Raw genomic sequence first — 19342 nt, forward strand, 5'->3', positions numbered from 1 at the left:
TTCCGGTTTCAAAAAAGATACGTCGTGTTGTGAAGGACCCACCCGGCTGCTCCTGAGTGTTTTTTTTTTTTTAACAGCTTTATTTAAAATGAGTTGATACAGATACAAAAAGTATAAATACTATACAGGGGCAGTTCATTATACAACAAGGTTATAAAATTACAAAAGTCTGTGGTTTTAACAGCCTTTTCATTTGCTGATTTGGTGATTAGATTAAAGTAAAGTTCCATTTCCTTTTGAAAAACATGTTTTTTTTTTAAATTGTACTTTAATGAATAAGAAATTTTGCAAGAAATAAAAACAGATGTATTAAAAAGTAACATTTTGAAGAGGAAGAGTGGGAGGTGGCGTGTGAGCTGGGCCATAAAGTCCCTCATAGTCCAGTGTGGAAGGAATTAAAGTGGACATTTAAAATGAGATACTTCCAAAACACCTTTTGTTACAGCAAAATATAACAAGAGTAATACTAATTTATGCTGGAGGAAATGTAAACACCCACATGTTCTGCGATTGCCCGATACTGATTCCATTTTGGCAGAAATTCAAAACATTTGAAAATTAAATAACCGTTGAACCCTTTACATTATATATTGGGTATAACCCCAGAGGAAGACATAGGGAAAAGGAAAACCCAGATATTACAGATTCCCCTACTTGGGGCAAGGAAAATGATAACCCTGTCCTGGCTCAAGTCTCTACCTCCCACCCTCCAACAATGGCAGGAGAGACTAAAGAAAGTGTATGTAATGGAGAAGATAACTGCAAAACTTCATGTGAAAATGGACTTGTTTTTGGTTTTGTGGGCCCCTGTCACCTCCCACTTTGGATGGCTAGACAGATGAACTGGTAAGAGCGGGTTGTGAGAAGCTATTCTTGTCATTTTGTGGGGTACACCCGTTCAATGTAGTTTATTCTGGGTTTCGTTTTGTGGGCTTTGGGTAGTCGTTCTTGACTAGGGTTTGTATGTTTTCAGAGAGACGAGTTGTTCTGTGTTTTTTTGTTGTAGTTCTCTTTTGTCATAAATGTATTGTCTTGTTGTGTTTTTCATATGCATAACTTTAAATAAAGAATGTTTAATAAAATAACATTTGCCTTCTTTCCTAGGGTAATTATGGAAACCAAAAACAACATTTTCCCAAAGTAAAATAAAATCTATAGTGAAAGAGTCAATAATACATTTACTACAGTCTGCCCATAGTTTTTTGGTGTAAGAGCATAGCCAGAACAAATGAACAACTGTTTCTGGATGTAAATTACAGAAAAAGCATTTCATATTAATTTCCTTTTTAATTCTGTGAATATAATGATTAGCTGGATAATATTTGTGTATGATTTTGTAAGAAACCTCCTTAACTTTATTTGTGATTAATAAAGTGTTATTCATAGAGGGTGCGCAGGCTCACAGATCTATAAACCATAGGGACTGGGTAAAGTGCCGACGTTGTTGACGAATTTGGTTTGGTATTAATGAAAAGCATTGCCTGCCTAAATCACTGCCCGTCAATATGTCTGCCGACTTTTAACTATTACAATCAAAGCATTAACTTTCACTTTGTATCTCCAGTCATTTCATGATGTATGTATACAAACTTAAACGCATAATTATTTTTTAATTGGTGGAAACAGGCAACTAATACCATTTCTAATCGGGCAAACGCATGGGCATTTATTACTACGTGCATTTGTGATAGCGGAAAAACTAGTGGATGTTGAGTTGGCAGTTTGGCTTTAGCCCTTGCTGTTATATCTGATTTCTTTTATGAGCAAACTTCAGAGCGTTTTTTTATATATGCATTAATTAAATTTAAGCACATTAACACACAGTTAAAAGCCACTAGTTTGCTCACGGTCTCACTGTGTGTTTATGCGGTTGCCACGCAGCGGTGCAGCAGCAGTTCGCGTTCACCTCAGTCCTCATCTACAGTAGCTGGTCTGCACTGAGATTATTTTTTTTACCTGTTTTTATTTTATTTTTTATCAGTGTTGGAAGAACGGATGAGGCCGATGTCATGACACTGAGGAGAGGTGAGTGAACCTGGAGGAAGCATGTCATCAGGTCTAGATACGATTATAGCCCTTTATTGTCTCACAACAAGTACAAATGTACATTGTTGCAGCAGCAAAGTGGATAGAAAAAAGTTAGATAGTAGATAGTACAGCTGGAATGAAAAATATAAGTATAATTATTATTTTATTATTATTTGAGGATAGGTTTTAATGTGAGAAAAGACATTTTAACAGTTGTTTAAAGATCATTTATTGAGTCAGTCCTAACTTACAACATCTCATCCTGGTACACTTTTCTTTCTGTCAAGAACAAAACCAAATTGTCACTTATCATCAAATATGCAGGTAAAATAACAGGCACCACACAGTCCTCCCTCTCAGACCTTTACACAGATGTAAAGCCACCACCATCTTGCACAACCTCTCACACCCACTCCACAATTCTTTTTAGCCAGGACAAACTTTGTGAAATAATTATTCATCGATTTTGTATCGCATCATCTGATCTGAGGCCGTATTTTTTGAACACTGATGAGTTGGGTCAGAGAATGGGGGAAGATTCTGGACAGACCAGGTAAGCCCAAACGAGTAGTGCGGGTCGACTGGGAACGTCTGGAGCCGGCCCCTATCCGAGAGGTTTTCTACTCACACCCCCAACGGAGCTTCTCTGGCATCCCTGTGGAGGTTGGGGGCATTGAACCGGAGTGGGCAATGTTCAAAGCCTCCATTGCTGACGCTGCAGCGGCTAGCCGTGGCCTCAAGGTCTTAGGTGCCTCAAGGGGCGTTAACCCTCGAACACCGTGGTGGACACCGGTGGTCAGGGAAGCTGTCCGACTGAAGAAGGACGCCTTCTGGGATATGGTATACCAGAAGACTCCGGAAGCAGTTGCAAGGTACCGACAGGCCGGAAGGGCTGTAGCCTCTGCTGTGTCAGAGGCCAAGCAGCGGGTGTGGGAGGAGTTCGGAGAAGCCATGGAGAAGGACTTTCGGGCGGCACCAAGGTGCTTCTGGAAAACCATTTGACATCTCAGGAGGGGGAAACGGGAAAACGTCCAAGCTGTTTACAGTAAGGACGGGACGCTGGTGACCTCAGCCGATAAGGTAATCGGGCGGTGGAACTCCACAGTGGCAAAGCCCCAGGGATTGATGAGATTCGTCCAGAAATGCTGAAAGCTTTGGGTTTGGAGGGGCTGTCTTAGTTGACACGTCTTTTCAACATTGCGTGGAAGTCTGGGACAGTGCCAAGGGAGTGGCAGACCGGGGTGGTGGTTCCCCTATTTAAAAAGGGGGACCAGAGGGTGTGTGCCAATTACAGGGGTATCACACTACTCAGACTCCCTGGTAAAGTCTACTCAAAGGTGCTGGAAAGGAGCATTCGTCCTGTAGTCGAACCTCAGATTGAAGAGGAACAATGAGGATTCCGTCCTGGACGTGGAACAACGGACCAGCTCTTCACTCTCGCAAGGATCCTGGAGGGGGCCTGGGAGTATGCCCATCCTCTACATGTGCTTTGTGGATCTGGTGAAGGCATATGACCGGGTCCCTCGGGAGATACTGTGAGAGGTGCTGTAGGAGTATGGGGTGAGGGGGTCACTTCTGTGGGTCATCCAATTTCTGTACACCCAAAGCGAGAGCTGTGTCCGGATCCTCAGCAGTAAGTCGGATTCATTCCCAGTGGGGGCTGGCCTCCACCAGGGGTGCACTTTGTCACCAATCCTGTTTGTGATTTTCATGGACAGGATATCGAGGCGTAGTCATGGTGGGGAGGGGTTGCAGTTTCGGTGGGCTGAGGATCTCGTCTCTGCTATTTGTAGATGATGTGGTCCTGATGGCATCGTCGGTCTATGACCTTCAGCACTCACTGGATCGGTTCGCAGCCGAGTGTGAAACAACTGGGATGAGGATCAGCACCTCTAAATCTGAGGCCATGGCTCTGTGCAGGAAACCTGTGGATTGCCTTCTCCAGGTAGGGAATGAGTCCTTCCCCCAAGTGAAGGAGTTCAAGAAAGGAGCCTGAAGGCAAAGCTCTCAATCTACTAGTCAATCTTCTTTCCTACCCTCACCTATGGTCATGAAAGCTGGGTCATGACCGAAAAAACGAGGTTGCGGGTACAAGTGGCCGAAATGGGTTTTCTCAGGAGTGTGGCTGGAGTCTCCCTTAGAGATAGGGTGAGAAGTTCAGCCATCCGTGAGCAACTTGGAGTAGAGCCGCTGCTCCTTTGCGTTGAAAGGAGCCAGTTGAAGTGGTTCGGGCATCTGGTAAGGATGTCCCCTGGGTGCCTTCCTAGGGGGGTGTTCCAGGCACGTCCAGCTGGGAGGAGGCCTCGGGAAAGACCCAGGACTAGGTGGAGAGATTATATCTCCACACTGGCATGGGAATACCTCGGGATCCCCCAGTTAGAGCTGGTTAATGTGGCCCGGGAAAGGGAAGTTTGGGGTCCCCTGCCAAAGCTGCTGCCCCCGCGACCCGACCCTGGATAAGCGGTTGAAGATGAGATGAGATGATGAGATTCTATATCTATCTGTTGTTTGTTTTAGTTCTGTTAAATTGTGTTTTTCTTAACTTATGTTTCTTTTATTGCACACATCCAAGAAAAAAATCCACTGCTTGTTGCAGGGGACAATAAAGGTTTTCTGATTCTAATTCTGATAAACTAGTAGACGGAGGAAAACTGACTTCCATTTACATTAAACATTTCTTCCAAACAGATTTGTGTCTTTCACAGTTCACACACTGACACTGTTGGCTTGTGAATCTCAGCTATATCATTGTCTTTCAGTAAACGTTGTCATCCTTTTGCTGCTGGCTGTGGCCTTCCTGATCATAGTTCAACGAAATCTCCTCAACCTCAGTGACATTTTACGCAAGGAAAACCCAGGTATTTGTCTACCTTGGTTCTTGGGTAGTGTACATGTGGGGTACGCCTCTGAATATAAATGTTGCTGTGAACATCTCATCAGACACATTCGGTGAATTAAAATAAAACTATAGAAGCAATTTGGCAAATTTCTTTGTCCAGATGCAGGGATGGTTCTTCCCTTTGAGTCCGAGTTGTCTCCAGAGCTCAGACTGGAGTCGGAGAGGACAGGAGAGGAGATCCCTGTCTTCATCACTGCTGCTGAGGAAAGACTCGGAGCTGTGGTGACTGCCATGAACAGTGTCTACCAGAACAGTAAAGCCAATGTCGTCTTCACCATTGTGACCCTGAACGACACGGTGGATCACCTAAAGTAAGACAATGGAGCGTGTCTGTCTTTGATATATATATATATATATACATGTTGAATGCATGCCATTTTTACGGTGGCAGAGACGTGTTGAGCTAACTGTAAATCCAAACGGCTTTCAAAATTAGAAAAAAAAAAAGGTGCATTAACCGAAACAAAAATGAAAAGGCCTCAACATAACAATGAGAGCGTGTCTGTGTGATTTTCAAATTAGCATAGTTTATGCAGCTAAGTGGGATTTGTGAAATGCTGATTGTCTGACATTACCTCTTCTCCTTGTTTTACTAACAGGGTGTGGCTTAGTGAGACACGCCTAAAAAATGTCAAATATAAGATCGTTATTTTCAAGCCTGAGCTCGTCACTGGGAAGATATCTAAAGATGCTCAGACGCTGGAAGCTGCCAAACCAGTGAGACAACTGAATGTTTTGTAACTAAATATTCACGTTACTGTTTACAAATGTTTGTCTCTTGTGAACTTTGTTTTAATTACCATTTTTCAGTTGACTTTTGCCAGATTTTATCTACCTCTATACATACCAGAGGCAGAGAAAGCTATCTATTTGGATGACGATGTCATTGTACAAGGTAAGACACCACCAGTTTAGTTTTTTATGCACCTAATGCACTTAAAAAATATCAAAACTACAAGTGTTTTAAGTATAAGAGAAAATGTTCTCATAGAGGGGATAAATTAATGTATTTTGCCTGTTCTGTTGGATCTCAGGGGACATTCAGGAGCTTTATGAAACCCACCTCAAACCAGGTCACGCAGCTGCCTTTTCTGATGACTGTGATTCAGCATCTGCTAAGGGCTTCATTCGAGGGGCTGGAAATCAGGTGAGCCATCTCTTGCCTGAGTGATTTCAGAGATGTAAATAAGTATCATAATGTGGAATATTGCTCCGTGATTTATGGTGAATTTTGATTAAGTAATGAATGTTCTCCTGTAGAATAACTATATAGGTTTCCTGGACTTCAAGAAGGATGCTATCAAGAAGCTGGGGATGAGGGCCAACACATGCTCCTTCAACCCTGGGGTCATCATCGCCAACCTGACTGAGTGGAGGAACCAGAACATCACCCAGCAGCTGGAGCACTGGATGGAACTTAACTCACAGTAGGTTACTCACACTTATTACTGTTACTAAACATAAACTGAAGACAAACATCTGGATCCCCCTATTTTCCATTCATTGAACAAAATTAAAATCTAGTGTCCTATTTCTGTTTGCGATAAACCAAATTTCTTGGTTTCCTCAGGGAGGATCTGTACAGTAAGACATTGGCAGAGAGCATCACCACCCCCCCTCTCCTCATTGTTTTCTACAAACGTCACTCCACGATGGACCCAATGTGGCATGTCAGGCACCTTGGTAAGTTCTGGTTAGTTGCTGATTGGAATACATTAAGAGGTTTTCTCAATGAATCATTTGTTGCAGATCAAACTGATTTTACATACGGACAACCACAATTATTGTTTCCCTGGGAAGGTTGTGTGATATTTCCACATATGTCTGTATCCACAATCCTGGGCTTACGAGTAAATAGGGAAACTGCGCTAAAGAAAGTGCTCCGTCATTATTTTGGAAACCTTTATAAAATTTTTAGAAAATGGTTCAGCTTTTGAATACATAGGGCAGAGGTTTCGATCAAGTGTTAGTGCTCACAACAGTTTTCTGTTGTAAAAGCATCTAGTCAATTTAAATACACTAGAAGTCATACGTAACAGAAGACTATTAGGGCCGGGCACAAGGTTAAAAAAAAATTAGACGAGGAAGATTTTGAAAAGTCAAAATGTTGATTATTTGTTCCAAATGTTGAGATTTAAGTCGAAATGACGAGAATAAAGTTGAAGTTTTGAAAATGCAAATTCCATCTTCCGCCTTCATGCCTAATTCTCCTGAAGCTCTGCTCTTATTGAAGGACTCAAGTTTTCATGCTAAGTTATTAGTCATCTTAAGGTTTTTGAAACATAATACAATGGACAGTATGGCATTATCACCTAGTCATACAATGACATAACCTTCTTTTTCAGGCACTACAGGTGCTGGAAACCGCTACTCCCCACAATTTGTGAAAGCTGCCAAACTCCTCCACTGGAATGGACACTACAAGCCCTGGGGGAGAACATCCTCCTTTTCTGATATGTGGGAAAAATGGTTCATTCCAGATCCCACAGGAAAATTCATTCCCGTGCGAAAACACACTGGGGAAAACTAGACTGAAAATTGGTTTCAGGAACTTATCGAGCAGCCACACTCTCCCTGTCCCAGCAGAACCACGCCTTGCAGTATCTCAGGAACTAAGTAAGGCCTTTTTTTTGCCAGCCCTGTACTTGAGTTCTGTCATCAACCGAACATGTAGACCTGTGTACTTTTCTTTTTTTTTACCCAGTGCATTATTTTTGCTTAGAGCTCACAAATCTATCACATTGAGATTGCTTTGACCCATTTTTCAAAATGTTCTAATATACAGTTGCTAGCAGATTTTAAGAAGAGAGGATTTTAAGGAGAGGAACAGGCCATTTTCCTACCGATGATAAGAGCAGTGTTTCATGACATGTGTGCATCAGTCCCTGTCAGCAGCAATGAGATACCTTGTGACAACGTGCCAAGACAACCATGTACAATGTACATGTGTTTACATGCAGCTTAATACCGACTTATTTATTTTATTTGCATACTAGAGGACTTTATAGTTACCTCAGCTATATTGGTATAGCAGTCCCACAGTTTAACCGGTACAAACACTAAATTGTGATATTAGCCATGCAGATGCCTCATGTTATTACCTCAATTCAATACTTCCTGTGGAAAAGTGAGTTTTATACTAGATTGCACCTACTTAATTAGCAGATCCTTTTAACAGTGATCTATGCCTAGTGCATTTCCATCACAAAAAGAAAAAAACAGTTTTAACATTATTACTCTGTAATTCCATTATTCTGGCTATACTTTTTACAAATAATTGTTAATTCAGTACGACTAGTCAATGGTGTGCTGCTGTTTTGCTTTGTCCCACCTATCATAATTGTTCTATAAATGAACTTTAATTTCATGCTGAACTGTTAAGTGTGTCTTTTTAAATGACTTTATATGCAGACCACTAAGCAAACTGCACATCTCAAGAACATTTGCACAATATTCTCATGCTTTATATCTCTTCCGTCAGGATTTTTATACTCTTTGAGAAACATTTGCCTTGCTGATGTAAATATTTGTCATTTGTATAGTACATGAAATAAAACATTTTTATCAGTTTAATGTCATTTTACTTTCCAATTATCTGTATGAACCAGATTGAAGATTTGACATTTCCCAGATTGTGTCCAGCTCTATTACATCCTGAAAGTGGTGTAAAACAAGCAAAGAAAATGCAGTTAAAAAGTTTGCTACAGCATTAACTGTAAAATTGTATTGTAACTTGATGGTTTTGTAAAAATACAGTAAGAACAGATGTAGGTTTTGTAAAAGGTTTATTACATAGACTATGTACAGTATTCTCCTGCACGGACAAAATATTACAAATGACCTCTGGACATTTAAAATGGGCCATGTTTCACTGACATTTGGGAGAAGGCAGTGGATATATACACATGATCACTTGATAAATGAAATCCATTTTCTGAGCAGAGTTTTAGTCCTAGACAAATACAATATAATTCAGTTACAGACTGAAAAATGGTGTCTAGGATAAAGGTCAATCCGTGTCTGGAAACTTGCCCCATGTCCTTCAGATTCAAAGTTTTAGGGAAGGACACCAACTCCACAACTAGCCTGAATCCATTCAACTAGACAGTGCCTTTCAAATTGATTCTGAATCACCTTTGCCTGTCATGAGGTTGTCAAAGGCACTTTCACAGCGATTCTTTACATCAGCACGTTTGTGCATGTCCCCAACACATGATCATTTGAAATCTGTGTTGAAGTCATAGGCGTCGTCTGTTGGAGCTGCAGAGAGGCTGATGTCAACAGGGACAGACTGGAACGTCACGTGTCCTGGTTGTTCTGGAAAACAAGGCCACATTTAAAATTAAAATCGTGGAGATTATAGGAATAAAGAAAATAAAGGACATTTAAGAAACAGAACTTACTTTTGACTGCTTCCTCATGTTGTTTCTCTGGTGCTTCTGTTTTATTTGCCTCAGCAGTTTTTTCAGGCTAAAAGAAAATCAATGTTTCAACTATTTAAAGTCCAACAATCCTCATGATACACAGAGTGATTTCAAAGAGAATAGGTCCAGCCAGCAGGATCAGAGTTGGATTAGAAGTCTTCATAAACAAATCAAGACTTGAATTTTTGTCCTCATTTCCAAGAGACCAGACTTCTAGCATTATTTGAAGCAGCTGTATTGTCTGACAATAGATCGATCAATAGTTACCTCATTATTCTCATTTTGCTCTGCCTCTCTCTCTGCAACGACAGCAACTGTTTCCTCTTCAGGGATGTCGCTGACACTCAGCAGGCCAGCAGTCGGACCTTTAGAGACGAAGCCTATACTGCTGGACTGGCTTGGGAATTTAATGCCTAAAAAAAACAAAAGTTGTTTTCAGCAACACAGACAAAAGTGATGATATTCTTTTAGTAGCTACAGTCCATTGACAAATCTAGTCTTAAAGCCAATTAGAGGCCATGTGGCTCTTTACATCCTCTAAAGTAAATCAGATGATACAGTGAACTGTAACTCACCTAGAAAATGGCTCCACACTAGTGGCAGCCTGTTACAGCAGCCCATGCTCACAGTTTAGCTCTTTCCCTTCTACTTCTGTCTTTTCCCCTACTTTTAATATATATATATATATATATATATATATATATATATATATATATATATATATATATATATATATTTATTTTTTTTAGGCGTTGAGTTTGCCGGTGCATCATGGATACGAAAGTCGCCGTATTTACTTTGGCCTCTCTTGTTTTCTGCATTTTCACGTCCGTGTCTGGGGACTGTGGCCACAGCCATGGCCCTATTGTTTACAGTAGGGCTCAGCTGTTGACGCTCCGCAACACAGCGGGCTGCCCCACGAGATAGTCAATGTACCCCGTGAACCGAAGAGCCGCTGTGCCGGGGCTTTTGTTTCGCACCAGGAGGAGGAGATACAGACCTGTCCTCCTGTCCATACTCATGGGGAATGTGCGATCTCTCCCCAATAAGATGGATGAGTTAGATCAATGCGGGGAAAACAAAATAACGTATTGATGCTTCCTATATGTGTGCTAACCCCTTTGCTGCTGTGAGCAAGAAATTTCCCTCTGTAGGACTAATAAAGGAATATCTTATCTGACCTTCATTGCTATTGTGTTTTGGAGCTGTGCACTCTCCCCAACACTTGCAAAACTCAAGCTGCAAACATGACACCAAATTGCTGTTCAAATAATCAAATTGAAACAGAAGTACCTTTCAGAGTTTCCTCATTGCCCAGTTTTATAGAGTTTAGGTCCCAGACATTTTGCATCTCAGCAACAACAGCATCGGACATATAGGGAGGGAGGCTGTGGTTCTCCGGTGCCTTGGAGTGGTAGCTCAACTTGGCTCTGAGGAAAGACCAAACCAGACACTTCTGTGAGATCCAGTAAGACACAGCACTTCCTTCTCTACTTATTGAATTTACATATCAGCAGTCATCCTGGCACAGTTTTGGGATCAGAGTTGGATTAGAAGTCTTCATATTGAAATCCAGACTTGCATTTTGTCCTCATTTCCACACTGATGCACTACAGCTGCCCACCATTCCCAGCCCTTTAGCAGAAACACTCACCCTGTCCAGTCAGCAAGGAAAGCTGTGGCTGCCTGCTCTGTGTTAGGGACTCCAGCCTTCTGCAGATATCCACGCTTTTTGGCGAACAAGGTTAAAAACTCCAGAGAGTTCCTGAAGTCGGGGATGTTATACTGAAGCATGATCTGAAACCATGAGAACACATGACCTGAAATTATTAACTGACTTAGAAGAACAAACACCTGAATCCATCTAACCAGACGTTACTCAACATCTCTCCTGTGATGAGAACTCGTCCTACCTGGCTGTGGTCACACTGTTTGAGCAAAGTCCTGACAGCCTCCAGCACACTCTCCTGGCCCTCCTCCACCTGCAGGCTCCTCAGAGCCATGGAGGCAGGTGGGTTGGACGGGGATGCCATGACTCCTGGGCTGTCTATTAACTTTACATTCTTTAAGATGTGAACCTCCTGCATGGATCTAATGTGGTAACATAAAACATATGACTATTAGGATATGCTATATAAAAAAGGGGGTCTATGAAATATGTCATGTTAATTACAATTTGAACACAATCCCAAAGCAATGCGCACAATGAATCCACTTTGTTAATATGCACAGATTCCACAGAAAATGTTATAATTGGGTTGAATCACAGTTTGTGCTCATTCGTCACTCACTTTGTGATGCCTCTTTTGATGCCGGTATTACATGCAAGCACTCCCTTTATGCTGTTGATAAGACTGCTTTTCCCCACATTAGGAAAACCTGAGGGTAAAAAAGGAGATTGCACCAAAGCTAAGTATTCAAATGATGTACTTAAAGCAAACTCAAAGAAATGAACGAAGACTGTAAAGTTGAAATCCTTGTAGAACACCAAACCTTGAACTAAATTCACAACTGACGTAATGCAATGTCAAATAAAATCCAATTTTAATGTAGGGAAGACTCTGTACATACCAACTATGCCCACTCTGAGTGTAGCTTCATCCTTTGTGTCAGCAGCAAAGCGTGCTAGGAGCTCGGTGAGAGAACTGTTTCCAAAGCAGGCCGCTGCTCGGGATCTGTCCAGGACTTCATTGGAGGCCACTATCCTGCTCTTCCTTGCTTGTTGCTGAATACACAAGCGGAGGAGTAAAGTTACTTTTAGGTATCTTCCACAAATAAACACAGCGTTAATGCATTGGATTTAAAAAAGAAAAAATAATTAGTTTTGTTCACAAACACATTACACATCAGATCTGCTTATGACAGAGCCACTTAACTGAATGGTTTGCGTGTTACTCTTGGAGGTTATAACCAGTTATAACAGCACTGCACAAGCTGCTCAACCTTCTCAGTCCTCCACATAACATTGTATAAGCAGAAAATTAGCAGCAGCTTGTTCTTAGTAATAGACCCACTCACTTCCTGCTCCAAGTTGAAGTTGTGAGACTGTACCTTTAACCTAGCCGAATGGGGCTGAACATTAGTCAAAATAGAATACAGGCCCTTAACTCAAAGGCTTGTCGTTGGCACAAAGGTTGGTAAATGTATCCAAAAGCTGACAAATTTCCAAAAAGAGAGTCCAAAAGAAATCTGAGTCCAAGTGTTCATATGAAACATACACTGCAAGTCTAAACATGCCTGTAAAATGCACCTCCTACCACTGTTTTGTCCTTGATCTGCGTCGATGCTTTGAACGCCACAACAGGAAACTCCCGTTGTAAGCACTGTATCCACTTCTCCACATTTTCCTTCGGTACCAAATCTACAACACAGAATATCACAACAATTAGAGTCCACACAGGCCACTTTTCACACAAACCTGTTCCTCATAACAACCCTAATGATACAGTTATTTCAGTGAGAAAAGGTCCAGCCAGTAGGATCAGAGTTGGATTAGAAGTCTTCATAATCAGATCAAGACTTGAATTTTTGTCCTCATTTCCAGGAGACCAGACTTGAAACAGCTGTATTGTTTGACTAAAGGTGTGTATATTTGACTATGAATTAACATGGCAGCATCTCATGCCGATTTACCTATTTTGCTTAAAACAAAGAGTAGTTTCTTGTTGCCTTCCCTCTGCAGCACTGCCTGCTCCAGCTGTGGACACCTGCACCCCAGTGGATCACGAGCATCAAGGACTTCTATTACTACATCAGAGGCATCGATTACCTGGGTAAATAAAAGGGATATCAGGCTGCAGTTTATCAAGTGAACGCCATTTATTTTACATTATTACAGTAAAACACTGACTGATCAGGAAGTTTTACCTTATTTAATTCAGAGCAAAGGTACTGTTTTGAGTTCTTGTCTGTGGCAGACTGTCTCTCTGGCTGTATTCGAACCTCCTCCTATGGAAACAAAGAAACAATAAAACTAAGCCAACAGTAGGGTGATAAAATTCTGAATTGATTGATTATTCTAATGTTTTCCTTTTACCTGCCGAGCTTTCTTGGCCTTGGGCTCTTTTTCTTTACTTTCAGCACTCTCCTTTTTCCGCTTCTGGGCTCGCTCCTGTATTTTAGCTTGTCTTTTTCTCTCCTTTTCTTCTTCAATCTAAGACGAAAAAAAAATGTTCAATGAGTTTAACAGCAGACCAACCCAGTTTCCAACTAAATACATCTTAAGACGATGATCTCAGTCCATCTGAAAAATACTACAATATTTATTGACGGTAGTTGTTGATGTAGCCAACCTTTAGCCTTCTCTGCTCGGCCTCTCTGAGGACCTCCTCTTTGAAGGGAGCACTGCTGGGCACGCCGAGATCTTTTTTCACTCGTTTGCTCACTCCTTTCTTCTTTGCCTCTTTTTTTAGCTTTCTGCCATGCTCCCGGACCTGCACACACAAAACCAAAATGTAACTATATTTCTAATAACTACAATCATTTACTAAGTCTAAAATAGCAGATGAAGGTGTTTGAGGGCCCCTAGCAACACAAAATAATTTAAATGCACTATAATAATTATTTATTTTATTTCATACAATTAAATTTGCTCCCGGACCTACACACACAATACAAAAATGTAACTATATTTCTAATATCTACATTCATTGAATAAGTCTAAAATAGCAGATGAAGGTGTAGCAACACAACATAATTTAATTTCACTATAATAATTATTATTATTTATTTGTCATACAATTTAAATCATCCTTTTTATCCATTGTGCCGTGTATGTTTATTGAGGTGTTGGCATGTTTTCTATGCCACGTTATAGTAAATTAATTCCTTTTCAATGAAAAAAAGGTCTAAAGTCGCTGTAACGTTAGCAGCCTCGTCACAGACACAGGCCTCATCAGAAAAGCCGTAGACTTTGATCATAACCTCTTTGGTTGCATCTTTAAAGTAATGGGTGATGAAGTCAGACACTTACCTTTTTCTGTATTTTATAGCGTTTGGAGCACGACACTCGCTTGCTGGCTTTCTTAAGCTCTGAAGACAGAAGATAACAGTAACACAGTTTAACCTCGTGTGTTCGTTAAACACGAAACTAAAGCAGACTAACCATCTGTGGCAGTTAAAGATGAAGAATACAGTTAGTTTATTATGTACCCGAACAATAAAGCCTTAAAAGTCGTTTTTCAGAGTTGACATATAAATGTTACATCGCAAACTGCGCACACTTACTTGGTCGCTTCATCGTGGAGCTGCGGAGCTGCCAATGTGACTGCGCTGCTCCTGCACGTGGTGGAGAAGTGTTGGAGAGGTTGGATGTTCCGTCATTTCCGCTTTTGTCAGCGCACGTTTCGCCGCCTGTCGAGCTGGAGTACTATAGTAAAAGGTAGTGTAGACTGAAAAGGAAAAAAAGAGTACTATAGTATGTACTAAGTCCCGCCCCTTCCAGCAGAGCACATGGGACTTCAACTCCGAAAAAAAATACATTGATGTCTATGGAAATGGAGCAATTGTTTTCTGGTCCTAGTCATTATACGTCTTGGATTACACATATGATGTTTGTGGAATTAAATGATACTTTTCCATGTAAAGAAAAGTGAAAGGCTCTGGAAAAAGCGGAAGGAGAAAGACTACATTTCATGTCGCATATGTGACGTCACGCTTTCCGTCCTCTTCTCAACTCTGCTGCGTCGCCTGCCAAGGCTGTGAAATGCGACACAAGCATGTTCCACACATGGACATATAACCATGTTTCTATTTCACTGCTTGCTATAGTATCTGCTCCAGCACTTAGATAGTTATATCATGATGTTCACATATTTATTTTTGTATATTTATGGTATTAACCGTTTTCAATAGCTTCATTTGTTGTTAAATTTGATACTGTATTAGATACTTGTCTTTGAATTTTGATGACTTTGCACCTGCTACTGTAATTTGTTTTTAACAACTAGATGCCAAACTTTGTCCCATTTACTTTTTAAGTTCTAGTAGGTAATTAGGACATAGATTTGGACCTTTTCAAAGATGTAAACATACACATTACAAAACAGTCCTAGTTTATTTCCTGTTGTAGTGAATGTGAATGACATCAACTGACAGGAAGTTAACAAGGAACATGACTGTTGCCAAGCAATACAATGCTGTTAATAGATAGATACTCAACAGTGGGCCCTGGACGGTTGTGAGAGTTGCGCCAGGGGGTCCCAAAATATTGTTTGTTTCTCTTTGAGTGTTGTTTTCTCTCTCACACACAAACGTGCAAATATGCATTAACATGAGCCCAGTATATTGTTTGTAAAGATAAATCTGCCTATTTCTGAAATTAAGAAACTTTAATTTAACACAAATTAAAGGTTTACTGGCCTTTAGGTAAGTATTATGTATTCACCGTGCCTTCCACATGTAGGCCTATGTTTAACATATAAATATGATGTTCAAATTTATGAATTAATTATTATTTTAATGGTTGGAAGATGAGTGAGCTTAGTGTTGTATGCATCATACAAAGGTGTGTGTGGGTAGGAGGGCAGTGGTTCTCAAACTTTGGTCCACCTCAGTAAATATCAGGCTCTCTCAAGAATTACCACTAAGACCAATGTTAAATAACAGCAGCATAGGGCAAAACTATTCAGCTACGGACAGGATGGTTTATTGTTGACTGTCTTCAGCCAGAGCCACGCCGTAGGAGGGGTTAGCATCAGAACTGACATGTTAGTGTTTTCAAACCAATCATTTTACCTCGCTTACTATCTTGGATGGACAGTGTGAGTGCGCCAAGAGCCTGCATGTGCAGGGCCTAAGATGTTTGTTATGCTCAATGATGCTGCTATAGGCCTAGCCTGTTGGGGAATAATCCTGTTGATACTCTGAGCTTCTCTCCTCTCTCTCTGTCTGTATCATTCATGTCTCATAAATGCATCTTACTAATTCAACTTCTTCCCCAGAGTTGTTTGTGCTTTGTCGTCTTGCAGGTCTCTGCTGCCGTGGTCCTGCATGACACTTCCTGCTGCTATTATTACTAATACTCATATATACTATCATTAGTTTATAAATTATAAAAAAAATGTATCAATAAAATCACCATCAGTTGTATATCTCACTGTATCACAGCTGCTATTACCGCTGCTCATCATTGATCATATTTACCCCTATTATTGTTATTATCATTGACATATTTTATCAGAATTAGAGTCAGAAACACTTTAATAAACCCAGGGCAAAATTATTTTCATTGCAAACTCCAGCTATACAAACAACATATTTAACAACAACAATATTATACAGATAACATTTGTTTTTTAACATTTAAAAAAAAAAACAGAAATATAGGTTAGAAATATAACTATATATGTAAAATACCAAATTTACAATAGTAATATACAGTATACAGATCCAAAGTACTGTAATAACGTGCAAAGTACCATTGAACAAATTATTTATGATTGAGTCCATATTACAGAGAGGGGGTGACAGACTCTTCTAGGGATGCGTTGTATAGTTTAATGACCACAGGCAGGAAAGATGTCTGGTAGCACTCTGTGGTGCATCTGGGTGCGAGGAGTCTTCTGCTGAGGGTGCTCCTCTGCTGGGCCAGTGTGTCGTAGAGAGGGTGGGGGACATTGTCCAAGAAAGACCGGAGCCTGGACAGCATCCTCCTCTCTGCCACGGTCGTCAGGGTGTCCAGCTCCTCCCCCACGACATCACCGGCCCTCCCGATCATTTTGTTCAGTCTGTTGGTGTCTGCGACCTTCAGCCCACTGCCCCAGCATGTGACAGCGAAGAAGATCACACTGGCCACAACAGACTTATAAAACATCCTCAGCATTGTCTGGCAGATGTTAAAGGACCTCAGCCTCCTCAGGAAGAAGGCGCCCTTTTTGTAGACAGCCTCTGTGCTTCTAGTCCAGTTCAACTTATTATTAAAAGTACACCCCCAGGTACTTATACTCCTCTACAGTGTCCACAGGGACCCCCTGGATGGAGACAGAGGTCACAGGTGTTTTCACCCTCCTCAGATCCACTACGAGCTTCTTTGTTTTAGTCACGTTGAGCTGCAGATGATTCAGCTCACTCCAAATGACAAAGTTTCCCCCAGCAACCTGTATTCATTCTCATTCCCCTTTCCAATGCAGCCAAATATTGCTGAGTCATCAGAAAACGTTTGTGGTTGCTTGTATCTCTGGTGTCTCTCTGCCTGTCTTTGTGTCTGTCTTTGTCTCTCTCTTTCCATCTGTCTGTCGTTTCTCTCTTAAAACTTAACTTTTGTTATGAATTGGCTCTATAAATAAAATTGAATTGAATTGAATTGAATTGAATTGAATTGAATTGAATTGAATTAAAAAAGAGCCGTAGTGAAACACATTCCACAGCTTTACTCCTGTCTCTGTAAAATCCCAGTGCAAGGCTCCGGCAGAGACACAACTCTGCTGCTCACACTTTAAAACATTATGTCTGATGTTTTTCCTATAGTTTATCTCATGGACACAGTAAAATGTTTTCTAGCATGCATGACCTACATGAAATGGATATTGTTTTAGGTACGGGCGTATTGATTATAGGAGATGATGGTATGTAATTTACTAACATTGTTAGTAGGCTAATATAAACATTATAACTTGATACACTACACTTATTTATTTTTTAGCGATGTAGTCTATGCCAGTGTACAATTTAAGTGTATTACAATATGGGTAGTGAAACCTCATCATACTGAATAGGCCTACTTGTGTTTGTATTTTGTTTAGTTAGTACTTGGTAGACATACTATTTCAAATAAATATATGAATAAAAATATATAAATATAATAGTTCTAGTTATATTCAAGATAGTGCTTCGGACAGGGAAGTAAAACTAATATTTAGCAAATTTTAGTCAGGGAATTGAAAAAACAGAGTTAAAAGCAGGAGCAAAGAAGAATAAAAAAGTAAAAGAAAAGAAAAGAAAGTTTAAAGTTATGAAAAAGAGCTCAGCTGTAAGCACATGAAAAGAGAAATGTTTTTAACCTGGATTTGCTCACAGTTGTGGCTGATTTCAGTTCTGCTGATAGTTTGATCCAGTTGTGTGCAGCATCACAGCTAAATGCTGCTTCACCATGTCTAGTTTGAACTCTGTGCTCCACTATCTGACCTGAGTCTGTAGATCTCAGAGCTTTACTGGGTTTATACTCTACTAACATATCATTCATGTATTCATGTATACATTAGCTCACATTAGCACCACCGCCTGGGAGCTAGGGTAACAGAACACATTACTAGATAAACGGGAGTGGGAGTCCTGTTTCTGTAGTGGTGAGTGAAGTGCAAGCAGCCAGCATTTATGATAAATATTTAAACTTATATTCAACGCAGTACCATGCTGACAGACTGTAAAAGACCAACCCTCACGGCCCGAATCCTCACGGTGCTCCAGATTGGCATCCAGTGTATGTGCCATCAATATTTAATCAGCATAAGAAAGCTAACGTTAACAAGGTGTGTTCCTAAACCATCTGTTTGTACAGATAATGGAAGAGCAAACCGTTTTGTCACTTATGGAAACACCACCACTCTAATGACCGCAGTCCAGGTTGAGATGATGGAGTTTGTGTGCTAATCCTGACAGCTAGCCTCTGGGGCGAAGTGAGGGCTAGAGACTAACTATCACTCAAGAGGTCGCGCCCCTAATTATTCATAAACTTTAATCGTCAATAACATCAAAAGTAGCCTGTTACAAAACAATACAACCCCCTAAGTGTTGTCATGGAGATATGACCTAAACATAGAGACAAGAGTGTTTTTGTAAACAAGTCTTAAGTAGGTTTAATTATGCTGTGAAATCAGCCTGTTTACCATGGGGGTCAATGAGAAACTGCTCTACTGTGCAAACTGCTCCTACTGGACACTCGGAGAACTGCAGTTTTTGGCACTTCTGTATTGGATCAAGCAGGAAGTCGCGGTGGTGGGGGCTTGCTTGAGACAGACTCGCTCGTGCTTGGCCTTTTCTACATCCGGTAAGT

The 19342-nt window shown here is 40.7% G+C and overlaps 2 protein-coding genes across 2 annotated transcripts; one reads left to right on the forward strand and one right to left on the reverse strand.

The window, feature by feature from the left end:
• Positions 1–1701: 1701 nt before the first annotated feature.
• glt8d1 (glycosyltransferase 8 domain containing 1) lies at positions 1702–8370 on the forward strand. Its single transcript, XM_083938405.1, has 9 exons — positions 1702–2025; positions 4788–4886; positions 5028–5238; positions 5527–5644; positions 5738–5822; positions 5962–6074; positions 6188–6354; positions 6498–6610; positions 7273–8370. Exons 1-9 carry the CDS (start codon positions 2010–2012, stop codon positions 7455–7457), a joined length of 1107 nt encoding a protein of 368 aa, XP_083794531.1. The 5' UTR covers positions 1702–2009; the 3' UTR covers positions 7458–8370.
• A 335-nt stretch (positions 8371–8705) lies between these two features.
• On the reverse strand, positions 8706–14605 carry gnl3 (G protein nucleolar 3). Its single transcript, XM_083939223.1, has 15 exons — positions 14578–14605; positions 14324–14382; positions 13644–13784; positions 13388–13504; positions 13219–13299; positions 12985–13120; positions 12609–12712; positions 11923–12076; positions 11643–11730; positions 11265–11442; positions 11006–11148; positions 10645–10781; positions 9619–9764; positions 9331–9397; positions 8706–9244 (listed from the first exon to the last, which is right to left on the reverse strand). Exons 1-15 carry the CDS (start codon positions 14588–14590, stop codon positions 9144–9146), a joined length of 1665 nt encoding a protein of 554 aa, XP_083795349.1. The 5' UTR covers positions 14591–14605; the 3' UTR covers positions 8706–9143.
• Positions 14606–19342: the final 4737 nt, after the last annotated feature.

The sequence above is a fragment of the Echiichthys vipera genome (genome assembly GCF_963691815.1).
Source record: "Echiichthys vipera genome assembly, chromosome: X".
Classification (NCBI taxonomy): Eukaryota; Metazoa; Chordata; class Actinopteri; order Perciformes; family Trachinidae; genus Echiichthys; species Echiichthys vipera.

Bases quoted from the DNA above. Each gene is read 5' to 3' on its own strand.
- glt8d1 (XM_083938405.1), top strand. The intron at 5,645-5,737 runs GTGAGACAACTG...ACCATTTTTCAG, and splicing joins CGCTGGAAGCTGCCAAACCA to TTGACTTTTGCCAGATTTTA. The intron at 6,355-6,497 runs GTAGGTTACTCA...TGGTTTCCTCAG, and splicing joins TGGATGGAACTTAACTCACA to GGAGGATCTGTACAGTAAGA.
- gnl3 (XM_083939223.1), bottom strand. The intron at 13,785-14,323 runs GTAAGTGTCTGA...TTGTGTGTGCAG, and splicing joins GCTATAAAATACAGAAAAAG to GTCCGGGAGCATGGCAGAAA. The intron at 9,398-9,618 runs GTAACTATTGAT...ATTTTCTTTTAG, and splicing joins AGCAAAATGAGAATAATGAG to CCTGAAAAAACTGCTGAGGC.